At 39.5% G+C, this 12,816-nt stretch overlaps 1 protein-coding gene across 1 annotated transcript in view; it reads right to left on the bottom strand.

The window, feature by feature from the left end:
* Positions 1-109: 109 nt before the first annotated feature.
* Positions 110-12,816, bottom strand: part of dnaaf5 (dynein axonemal assembly factor 5) — a gene marked incomplete at its 5' end in the record, with an annotated part of 26,144 nt that continues 13,437 nt past the window's right edge. The window contains 5 exons of the mRNA XM_079252452.1: positions 110-303; positions 4,703-4,894; positions 5,014-5,170; positions 6,651-6,801; positions 10,980-11,127. Of these exons, the coding sequence (XP_079108578.1) occupies positions 149-303; positions 4,703-4,894; positions 5,014-5,170; positions 6,651-6,801; positions 10,980-11,127 (803 nt within the window). The 3' untranslated portion in view covers positions 110-148. The remainder of the gene's footprint in view (positions 304-4,702; positions 4,895-5,013; positions 5,171-6,650; positions 6,802-10,979; positions 11,128-12,816) is intronic.

The following is a 12,816-nucleotide window of genomic DNA, read 5'->3' as shown; positions in this document are numbered from 1 at the left end:
AAATTTCAAAGACCTCCCTTGAACATCCTTCATTTAGGGACATCATTAACATGTAAAATGTTTACTATAAATTCTTTTTTTTAACAAGTAAAGACTAACTCTTCTCTGTCAAGGCACTAATTTTTGTGTGTGTGTAATGTCTCTGATGTCACTTCAGACTATTTGCTGTGTGCTCTGTGGACAGTGAACTGATGTGCTGGAGCAGCTGTTCGCAGTGAAGAGGACTCCGGTGTTTGTCCATTACAGCCTCAGCTTCCCTCTTTAGAAGCGCTGGGTGGACTGAGCTGCCTCTCTTCAGGATTTCTGGATAGAAACAGGCACCCAAACACACAAAACAGATAGACAGGAGTTAGCACTAACTTCAAATAAAGACTAAATCCTCAGAGAGCAGCCTAAAACAAATCATACCTGTATTATCTCTGAGCAAATACAGCTTTCTTTAATGACATCTTCTCATGAGAGTTCACTCTTCAGATATATTTATTCGACCTTACTCAAACTGAGTAAATTACTTGTGTATAAGGAGCAGCCAACATAAGAGCTCATTATATACTTTAAATTATAAGGAAGGAGGCTTCTCCTTAAAGTAGGAGCTATTTGATCATTCTTTATGAAAGAAAGGGGATCCACACTGCTAGTATGGCTGCAATTTCACAGTGAAGCTCCATTACATTTATTGAGTTGTTCGAACTGTGCTTTGAGCAGACATATACAGTATGAGGAAAAGAGCGTGAGACCGATCATTTTTTAATTTTACACTAAAACTGAAGCATCGAAAGCAAACTTAGCAGAATACTTGTAGACAATTTGTAATTTTAGAGCTGCAGACAAACATCACAGGTTGGTGGCTATAGCTCAGGAGGAAGAGGAGTCATCTTAAAATGAAGCACGTAGTCAGGCTTTACATGACTACATGCCCTTGGGCAAGAATGTTGAACTCTGCATTGCCTCCTGATGTGCCTAATGGAATATGAGTGTGTGTGTGTGTGTGTGTGTGTGTGTGTGTGTGTGTGTGTGTGTGTGTGTGTGTGTGAATGGGTGACTGTGACCTGTAGCACAAAGCCCTTTGAGTGGTCAGCATGACTGGAAAAGGGCTATATAAGTACAATTCCATTTACCAATTTGGGTCAGTTTGGCTTAATTGTCATATCAATATTATATATTACAATATCATTTTCTTTCAAATTTCTTGTCTTTCTTTAACCATATGACATTTTCCAATAAGATCACAGAAAATGTATTTTTAGGGTCAGAGCCATACGAAGTATGGCAGGGCCCTATTGTTATATATTATTATTATTATTATTATTATAACTTCAAGCCCAAGTATTATTAGACTCACAAGTCCAAACTGCCTCTTATCTTGACAAAGGACAAAATGAATACATTATAAAAAAAACCCTCACTATGCCAGCAGATGTCAGCAATGAACTATCATAAAATCCCTTTGCTACACATTCAGTGTCTCCTTCTCTTTCATTAGGAATCAACTATTTCATGGTCAAATCTTTGTTTCCCATTGTTCCTTAATCATATACAGTTTTGCAGTCTTATCGGTGTATTGAATTCCATATACTGCTGTGAAAAGCTTAAGAACAAAAGCCCAAAAGTGCTGCTCCAGTGGTGACATGCTATCACTCTGGATGAGTTTGCCTGTGTAAACACAGAACATGATACGTGCCTTTGTTCTTCAGGCAGATTGAGGGGATTTTCATCTTTTGTGTAAACTCTGCTGAGCTGAGTTGGATGTACAGGATAAGACTTTGAATTAAAACAGAACAATGATGGCTTGTAAGAAGTGAGGTGCGCCCGTGCCAACTTGCTTCACACAAGTGAGACAGGAGGCATGAGAGGGAGGGGATGGCAGAGTTGTCCATCATTCTGTCAGGACATGCTGCACACATCAAGCCCCTTCACAAACACACGTTTGAAATACAAGAAGCATAAGAATGGGATAAGCTATTAAAGGAATAAGTAGGGGGAGATGGGGAGAAAGAGAAACAGAGTGGGGAGAGAACAAAGAAAGCTTCAAACAGTAATGCATGACAGGGAGGAACACTTCCACATTTGAACACTGTCAGATACTGAGGATCGCTCAGCAAGATGTGAGGTCATCTCATTTCACAAAGAGACTCCGAACTGTCTGTGAATGTGCCGTACTTTAAGAGGATCAGACTACACACACTTGTTCATGATCATATGAATGAAGTACATATGCTGACACATACAGTACAGATGTGCAGCCATTAACCAGCTTAAGTTAAATCAATAACCTTGCCATATCAGCATCAGTATAGATATATATCAAATAATTTAACACGGTTAATTAACTAGATACACAAAGAAAGAATTCTGAGAGAAGCCGAGTCTTTCTGGAAGAAACCTGACCAGAACCAATATTCATGCTATATGTGGGTTTTACTTCTTCTTACTTTTGAGACTAGAAGCCTAAAGTCCTACAATTTCTGCTGTCATTATAAGCTTTTATACATAACCAGCATCATTTTGCACACAAAAATAGACGTAATCCATCATATGAGCTTACTTTAGCCTTTGCAGGGTTAATCCTTCCCAACTGAAATGTGTCTAAGGAGATGTTAACCTCAGACAGATCCGCAGAAGGCACAGACACAAGCAACCATGCCTGATAACACTCTTTAATACAACCAGTCTGGTGTAGAATCATCTATTAACCCAACATGCATTTCTCTGGAATATGGCTGGAAGTAACAGTATAGACAGGCACAAACTCCACAAAAAGAGTTTGAACTCACAACAGCCTTGCCATTAGGCAACACTGCAAACCACTACAGTACTGTGTGAGGAGGATTTTTTTCCCTGATAGCTGCTATCAAATCTTATTTAAATAAGATTGACGTATCTGTTATTGTTATAGGAAGTTATTTTCAATTTTGTGGATTGATGATCAGTGTGTATAAACTGCAGCAGGACGGCCTATGAGGGATAAACTCAAAATAATGTCAGTTTCATGGTCATGGAGAATGACGGGACAAGTAGTCAAGTGCAATGATATGGCTCAGATCTGTATTTTAAGTCATTTCCAGACATCAGTGTTGTAAAAAAAAAAAAAGCTTCAGTATTTGCCTACACATCTACTAATGACCAAAATAACATGTTTCATTTAGACTTTTTACGGGGTTTCTTTGGACTAAAGAATAATCACCAGACTCAAGTTCCTCAGCTGAGAATCATCACCACCTTGTATTGTCTCTCACGATCACATGTGAGCTGTCTGTGTGTGGGATTTGCTTTTGACTGACTTCCTGCCGATGAGCAACAATTGAGGAAGACTTTTACATGATAGGTGAAATGTGTAGAGGAAAATCTAGCAATTCTTATGATAATTTTTTAAATGTTTTATATTTAACAAATGAAAGAAAAAGAATTAAATAGTCTCACGGGAAATCTTTAAAAAGTTGCACATGGAGAAGACACTAAGCTCAACTCCATGACATCCAGATATTTGGTAAAGTTAGCTTTCTTATATTGCAGTCTGCATTCATGAGAACAAACACATCAGTAAAAGTTCATGATAGATTTGTAAGACAAATATTGTGTTGTACCAGACTTTATGACTATATAAGATACTGCTGAATCTGGTGAGCATGATCATGCATTCTCTGCTGTCCAATGCATTTTCATTCTCGTTGCATTTCTGTGGATAAAGTATGAGAGTTCTGTAGTAGCCTCCCAACTTTGGCTTCACTATCAGTGCTCATCTGTGTCCTGTCAGAAGTAATGACAGCTAACATCCATGATGGGTAGGACAAAGCCAAAGTCCAGAGGAGCAGAGCCTTAGTTACACACTACAGAAAAACCTACTCAGAATTTCCAATATGGCAATAAAAGAAAACCGTGGAGCTATGGGCCACTGCAGAAAACAGAGGGCAAGGAAGGAGGAAGAGACTGACAGATAAAAGGCAGAGGGATTAAGTGGGATGGAGCCTGGGGACAGATGTGGAAAGGTAGCAACGGGGAGAGAGGGTCCTCATGTGGTAGTCATTAGATAGGACGGTTACAGAATGGCCACACACAGATCAATCTACCTAACCTAAGAGTTTGTAGACAAAGGCAGGAAAGAACTATGCAGCTATTAGGGCTAACATATAAACTTTTACAATGATTCGCTCAGGTGGGTCCTTATCCAAATCTGGATTTTGTATTTCACCCCTGAATCCCACCACCAGCTCAGTCCATGAGTATTTTGGCAAAGAAATTGTTCACACTACTCTTAATGATAAAGTGAGTGGAAATAAGGAGACATAGCTTTTGAAATAAGACAGAAGAAATTCTTTGGGCAGACTGCCAGCATAATAATGTAATGTTTGACAGAGAACACCCCAAATACCTCTCATCCCTGTGTGGGTATGGGATACACAGAGACTTATCTTCAGAGTATAACACCAAAATTCTGCCTAAAAGTCACCATGACATTCATATGTCATGATCATCAGCTCAAAGGGTATCAAAAACCCTCCTTTACACACAAGACAAATCAAAACAAATGTTGTATAGTCCACATTGAGCGAATCCTAAAATAAGTCAAGTTTGGACCCTTTTTCAAACACATTTTCACATCCATCTTCAATAATGCCAAATCCAGATCCTCCAGCAGTCATTATGATCTGTCAACACTCTACCTTCAACTTTGAATCTCTACAAACACCCCATCCAGTCTCACCGAGCACTTGGTCCTGCACTGAGCTGTCAGGGTCATCCAGGTGCAGGAGGAGCTGCTGAAAGAGGAGCTGCAGATGAGGGGCACAGAGCTCAGGATTGTAGTCTTTGGTCAGACTAGAAAGCCAGAGCCCAAGGGTCTGCAGAGCAATATCCCGGATTTCCTTGCTGCTGTCATCCAAACGCTTCAACAACTCTTTGGATAAAAACAAAAATAGTGCTGATTAGTGGGTTGGTGGCTTTCACTGTGGATTGGGTTTCTGTGAGCAACATATGCACATGAGTTGTATATGTAGTTACACTTTTGTCACCCACCGGGGTAAATCTTGTTGAGGGCCTCCCGGTGTAAACCGGTTCCGATTATTCTAAGAATGGCAGAAAGAGAGCGACAAGCAAACAATCTGCTCATCTGAGAGTCCTCCTCCAGAGCTGATAACACTTGGGGACACAGCTTCTCCTCCAGACACAGCAGCTACATGCAGATAAAGGTCAGATATAAAAAATAACCCAAACTCAGAAACAAAGTAGGTCTTTAGCTTACAGAAAATGGTTTTCCTCTTTTTTTGGGAAGCAAGTAAGCAGTAAAGTTATGTTTTTTTTCATGCAAAGATTATAAACTCACACCTTACTGGAATAACTCCTTCTAAGTACCTTAGTTATCACCACTTGCTTCCAGTCCCATGTTAGGTTTAAGAAGGCAAAGTTTTATTTGCTCTAACAGTAAAAGTGAAATATCACCTGAGTTGGGTTTGGATCAGCTCATACAGTCATAAACATGGAGTCCAAATTCAGAAGTATGGAGGAGGCTGATGTTTTCATCCCACCACAAATGAGAGACAGAAGTAATGGACAAACAAGGTGAGGATGAGCAGCCAAGAGGTGATGGCTAAAACCTCTGTCACCCTGTCTGTTTGCTATTGAAACCATGCAAAACAGTATAACACAGCAAAGAGAGAGAGAGAGAGGCAGGGATGGAGACAAAAAGAAGAGGAGATCTTGGCAGACGTGTGAACTGCTATTACATCAATGGCAATCAAAGGGTGCCAAGTGTAACTGGAGTTGCAAATGGTTTTCACAGGGAGTGGATTGGAAACAATGTTCTACTAGGACTGTTGAATTCACTTGTGGAAACCCACAACTTTCTGAGGTTACATCCATCAGGACATGTTTATTTTATCTTAAGAATAACCTGATTCACAAGACAATTTTTCATGTAATTTGAGGTCATTTGGTCACCTCAGTTTGGGTTTGTTATATTTATGAAGACATTTGCCATGGGATAGTGGAAGCCTAACCATACACACTTTCACACATCCTCGCTACACTGTCTCCTAGATATCTGCACACCTTTTAGAGAAAAATGTCTCACTATAAAAGTCACATGAACCTTTTTCAATTAATCAGCATGCACACAGGAGGGCAAACGTTGCCAGATGTTCATGTGCTTGTGTGACCACACATACTGTAACTCGGCACATTCTCCGGCAGGCAGGTGCGTGTTCCAGTGACAGTTCCTACAATTAACAAAAATTCAGAACAGTGGCAGCATTGTTCTTTTGTGGCAAAGGTATGTGAACCCAATTGCCCCCGTGTACACCTGCTACCTGCTGTGGCCAGCTCTTTCAGCCAAGAGAAAAAAAAGGACAATATATTATCCTAAATGGCCAAGTGGGACCATCTATTTTGATGAGAAATGGACAAAACAGAGAATTTGAAGTAAATGTCAACCCCTGAAGGGTTACAAGAATGCACTACCACATCTTTCCTCTTGCAGCTGAGTCAATAAAAAGTGTTTTTGCAGATTGACAATCAAAGAGACATTCTGCTGGAAAGGCCCTGCATCCGGTGTTTATTTCCAGACCCTTAGAGTTCTTTTGCACAGGTGAAAAAAAAGATTACGTGGAAGCCTGTGGAAAGAAAGATTTGTAAATGTAATTGGTGTGTGTATGTACCTGTCCAGATGTGACGGCCCCTCCATGTAGCAGGGCCAACAGACAGCTGAGGGCTGAGGTGCGGACGGCGGCAGCTGTGCGGCCTGCGTGCCACACCAGGTTAGGAAGCAGAATATCACAGAGAAACCTCTCTGACTCTCCAGAGAAATGCCTGGAAAGACGGAAATCAAATGGAGTAAGAACGTTTTACTGTGCGATGAGGTAGACTGGTACACATATATTATAAATCTATATTTTTAGCAATTAATGTGAACTTAAACTTTTTTATAAAAGTAAACATTGCAGTGAAAAAGGCTTCTGAAACCTAACAGCGACATAAAATCATTTTCCCACAGTCTTTTTTGAAAGGAAAAAGTGTAGGGGAAGTGAGGAAAAACAGAGCCAAAAACATCTGGGTGTTTTCCCTTCTCTTTCCCACACTGGCTTAAACCTTCTGACATCAAACTCTTCACTGCCTGCAGCCTGTGGCTGCTCAGCTGGAGTGACAATAAAATTTTCATGGATGTATTTGATAAAGTTTGCTGTAAAGTTTCATGGCCTATAGGGGGAGTCTTTGTGTCACTGATGGTGCCAGAACATTGGTGGTGTATTATCTCAGTGACTGCAGCTTGACAGGTGATGACAGCTTTCCCCAAGTGATGCCACAGGATGGAAAGACATTTCTCTGTTGAAGGAATGGTGTCCAATGGGAAGAAGAGAGGGATTTCTTGTATTTGTATATCTGTGAATACATAGACCTACAAATACTGAATCTAAACAGGTGTGAGATTATTTTGACAGCACATCTCCTGAGTCTGCCCACTGGAGCCATTTGTGTTTTAGAAATGCCAACAAAGTTTCTCAGAGTAAACTAAACAGTTAAAGATCTGCATCTATGTTTTCGATGACTGGATTATATCAGTGTTTTATAAATTTTGGAAGAGATTGTCTGACATTTTTCAGGCAATGCAAGGCAGGTTTATTTTAACACATTTAATCTATGTTACAATTCAAGTGCTTTACATTAACACAATAAAAGAATTATATATGTGCAAGAAAGCATTAAAGACCGAAACAAATAGCATAAATCACAATCAGTCATAAATTAAAATGACTGAAGACTAAATAGCACCCTGCCTCTCGCCCAATAATTACTGGGATAGGCTCCAGCTTCCCTGCGACCCTTAATTGGACAAGATGCAGGGTACACTCTGGACAGGTTTGTAGTCCAGCACAGGGCAAGCACAGAAAGACAAACCACCATGCACACTCACATTCACTCCAAGGGACAATAAACAGTAAACCAAATTGTCTTTGGATGATAGGAGGAAGCCAGAGAGAACCCCCACACACACGGGGAGAACATTCAAACTCCACCCAGAAAAGTCCTATTTGAACCTCCCCTGGCCGAGGTTTGAACCAGGGACCTTCTTGCCATGAGGCCATAGTGCTAACCACTACTTTACTGCGCACATTTCATGCACAGGAGGATGAGAATAGATTTTTTTTTTTTACCTGGATTTAAAAGTGTTTATGTTTAGTGATAAACTAACAGTTTGTTTATGTTGTTTGCAGCCTATCAGATAAATGCTGCATCTCCATGTTTAGTCTGAACTCTGGTCTGGACTAAGCTGACCTGAGTCTTTGGATCTATGAGCTCTAGTAGGTTTATATACTCTGAACATGTCACAGATTTTTTGTTTTAGTTTTTTTTTGTCTTTTTTCCCCAGCTTTTGTTGCACTTTGGTCCACCAAAAACTTCCTAAAGATGTTCTGTTGAATTCAAATCAGGTGACATACTTTTTCAGTTCAGTTTTTTTTTCATTGAAAAGTGCAATGCTGGTAGTGTGCTTTGGAATTTTTTTTATACTCAATTTCAACCTAGATAGAAGTTATCTTGTCAAACAACATTGTAGCTTATTCACACACCCTACTGTCTTTACTGCAGTAGTCTTGTCCATCTTTACATTTTAAAGTCTATCTTAGTCTCATCACTAATTGTTTCTTTTAATTTTCTTTAACAAAATTCTAAATGTTATGTTGTCCAGCAATAAATCAGAAATAATTTGTGTTGTTTATCATCCACAGGAATGAAAAATTAAGCAGTGTTGCTCACACTGTTTTAGGTGCATGTGAAACTTCTTATAGGAAGGTCAGTGAAATACAGTATTTCACTGAAATTCCTATATTGTTGTCCAGTTTTCTGATTACTGATATTCAGTCAGGTGGTCTCGACTTTGCTTAAATATGCACATTTAACTTACATGTCAGTCCCAATGAGAAAGAAATTATACTGCCTGTCATCTGAGAAATGATTAGTTATAAACATTTTAATTTTTTAAGTATTTAAAAATGGTATAAAGTGGCCTGCTCATTTTGATTGAGTAGTGTTAGTTTAGTTTTATGGATAATTTGCAAACATTTGTCAAAACTTGACATAATTTGAAGTTGCAACAGAATGTAATTATTGTGGTAAGGATTTTATCAATACTGTTCACTCATTTCTCAGCTGTTCAAATAATTATTTTCTGATTAAATGATTGAAGAATGTGCCATTATATTCATTGTTTCAGAAATGTTCAAGAATATGTTCCAAATAAGAGTCATTATAGATAATTACACAGTTGGATCAGCTCAGATTTGACTTCTTTCATGTTAAAGAAATCCACATTTTAAATAAAAGCACCTCAGAAGCATTTCTTTCTTGTGGTAACTCTTAAAACTTGAAGATTAAAGGCACTTCTCTTTTGCAGTCTATACAACCTTGAAAGCATGCTCTTATCTCAGTTGCAAGCAGCAGATGCTTTTGGCCAGCCACATCCAGGAAAAAGGAATAAACTTTCATTTCTTCTCCTTAAATTTCAAACCCAGCTTTTTAATCATAGTAACAAAAAATCCACATGAAGAATAAAAGAACAAAAAACAAAAAACAAACCAAAAACATTATGAGGGTTTATGAATGAAAGGAACTTGTATGTAACTTTCCCTTTCAGCTTGCTCCACAGCAGAGGTGTCATTATGTCATTTTGGATGCACAACAAAGAAAATATGTTTTCTCTATGACTATCATCGTCTTCTTGATGACATGTGGTGTGTGTGTGGCCTGCAATCTACTGAACAAAGATCAGGCCATAAATCAGGAATGGATGGTTGAATATAAATTGAAATATTATGGCAGACCACACAGCTCCACAGAGTGTGAGTTCAGCATTTGTTTGAAATCTTTTGAAGGTATAACATGGTTTCTGTCTCTTCATGGTTCTGTGATTACCAGAGATATGTCTCAGGAATGAGAGAGCCAGTTAGCAGTGCAGGTGGCCATGCTTGGAGCGGGTAAGATACAGAAACTTCTTTTGTTTAATATAAAAAAAAAAAAAGTTAGTCAGATGAAAGCAGAATTTCCAATTTCCCCAGTTTTGGCAAAAGTAGCAGGATATTTTGGCTTCAGAACTCTTCCTGTTGTTTATGAATTCACAGACAAGGATATTATTTTCTCTTGGATGCTATGAACTATTGCTCAAATGCTCACTACTACTTTCCTTGTGTTCTCATACAAAGATGACCATTTTGGTTCCCATATTAACCAATGGAAACATTTACTAGAATATCCTAATCTTTTGGCCGAAGCATTAGGGTTGTATAGATATCTCCATGGCAACAACACAGATGGGGTTGGTCTTTCTGATTGACAGGGGCAGCTGCTGTGATTGCATAGACCCAGAAAGGGCCTCAGGTTTAAAGCATTCTCTCAGACTAGAACTCAGAGTCCAAACTGAAGGCTGCACAGCTGAGGACTGAGAAAAGGGGGGCCCTGGAGGGCAGGTGGGGGTTAGAAAGGGTACTATCTGTGTGTCCAACATTCCTGCTATCCTAGCCCAGTAATCAGTCAATAACCACTAGAATCACTGTTGAGAAGGTTGTCATCTTCCTATGTCAGGCTGAGAAATGATTAATAAGAGTAAACTTATCTGATACTCCCAAAGAAACCACCTCAATTCAAACTAACTCCTTACAATCTGCGGGGTGACCCTTGGCTTCGCAATTACGGTATACTGTCAGTAACAGCAAACCCTACGTAATGGAGACCCCTCTCCCCCAAATAAGCAAACAATCCTCAATGACAAAATGCCTGAATAAAAAGCTTTTTTTCTTTCTAGTTTTGGTTTGTTTGCACTACAAATTAGATACCATTGTGGGTGCAGTGCAAAAGTGCTTATCAGTTGGGGATGAAACCATAAAATGTAAGCTGTGTTAATAACGAATAAAGCTGTAGTTCAAGGTAACATAGTTAAGTGATTTTTCAGTGATGAGTCTTTTTAAAATTTTGTGTGTGTAATATGTCTTTCTCACCCTTGGGAGTCCAATGTGTTTTTTGCATTTAGTAGCAGTTTGGCCAGCATTGTGAAAATGCTCATCCTCATTTCTGTGTCTCTGTTTGGTTGGAGGCAACTATGGAGAAGAGGCATCAGTTGGTTCAAAAACTCCCCAATGACTGGACCTACAGCATAAACATGGAAAAAAATTGCATTGTTACAATTGTGCCTTTTCTTTTTGGCATTTTGGTCACTATTGTTAAAGATACTAGAAAAAAAAGTGTATACCTTATCCTCCAGACAATTCAGTGACCCAGATTAATCAAACTCATTGCAGTCTTGATGCTCACAGGTTCATTTTAACCTTACAAGTGCAATGATTAACAAAAAGCAGAAGTTTCTCCAAGCACACTTATAAATGCGTTTAAGTACAGCAAGTACAATATGCAAAAAGGGCTGGCTTAGTCATGTGACTGCTAATAGGGACGACTGTAGCTCAGGAAGAAGAGCGGTCATCTACCAACCGGGATTGATTTCAGACTTCCCCTGACTGCATGCCACAGTGTCCTTGGGCAAGACAGTGAACCCTGATATGAGTGTGTGTATAAGTGTGTGAATGGGTGAATGTGATGTGTAGTGTAAAGCGCTTTGAGTGGTCAACATGACTGGAAATAACTACAGTCCATTAACCATTTAATAGTCCGTCACATTACATTAAAGGTCTTCTGTTTCTGAAATAACTGTGATTTTGATTGATAGATTTTGATTTAAAATAAAGAAGAAAAAAATAGAAGAAAATGTCTTTTGATATAATTTCATTGCCAGACAGGTGCAAAAAAACCATCACTAAAACATGTTCTGTAACACATTAAATCATAGTAATTGAAATTCCATCCATCCATCCATTCTCCACCGGTTATCCAGGGTAGGATCGCGGGGGCAGCATCTGAAGCAGGGAAGCCCAGACTTCCCTCTCTCCAGCCACATTTGCCAACTCTGTGGGGGGGGATCCCAAGGCGTTACCAGGCCAGCCGAGAGATATAATCCCTCCAGGGTGTCCTAGATCTTCCTCGGGGTCTCCTTCTGCAGGGACATGCCCGGAACACCTCACCATGGAAACGTCCAGGAGGCATCCTGACCAGATGCCTGAGCCACCTCAACTGGCTCCTCTCGATGCAGAGGAGCAGCAGCTCCACTCTGATCCCCTCCTGGATGACCGAGCTTCACATCCTATCTCTAAGGGAGAGCCCGGCCACCCTGCGGAGAAAACCACTATGCGAGATCTTGTGTAATTGAAAGTAGGGATGCACCGATCCACTTTTTGGGAGTTCCGATCCAATAGAAATTTCCGAAATGTGAATATCTGCCGATACCAAATCTGTTTATGTGAACATTATTGTGACTATGGTAATTATTGCTGTCATAAATGTGTAAGATTTTATTAGGTTTTAATAAATGACCCCTCCTTTCTGAAGTTACCTCACCAATACAAATACAATAACACGCTTAGTATTGAGCCGATACCAGTAACCCAAAGATTGACATGCTGCTGTGAATATAACATATCCTGCATAAGTAACACACTACTAAATCATAGCCTGATAACTGTCATAATCACTTACACTAATTAATAAATCATACCTGATAGCAGCATAATTTGCATGAATTTAGTTCATTTCTATTGTATGTTAATGCAAACATCTGCACATGCTGGTAGGTGATTAAATAAAGTCAGCTGATTATCCAGTTGCTCTGGATAATCACATAGTAGAAAAACACTAACAAGCAAGCCACTTTGCATGGCCTTATCTAAATGAATCTCCCACTTGCTTATTCCTCAATGCGCACCTGTGCAACAAGCACTTGGAGCATGC

This window comes from Telmatherina bonti (assembly GCF_933228915.1).
Source record: "Telmatherina bonti genome assembly, chromosome: 14".
Taxonomy (NCBI): Eukaryota; Metazoa; Chordata; class Actinopteri; order Atheriniformes; family Telmatherinidae; genus Telmatherina; species Telmatherina bonti.
This window is presented reverse-complemented; position numbering and strand designations above follow the sequence as displayed.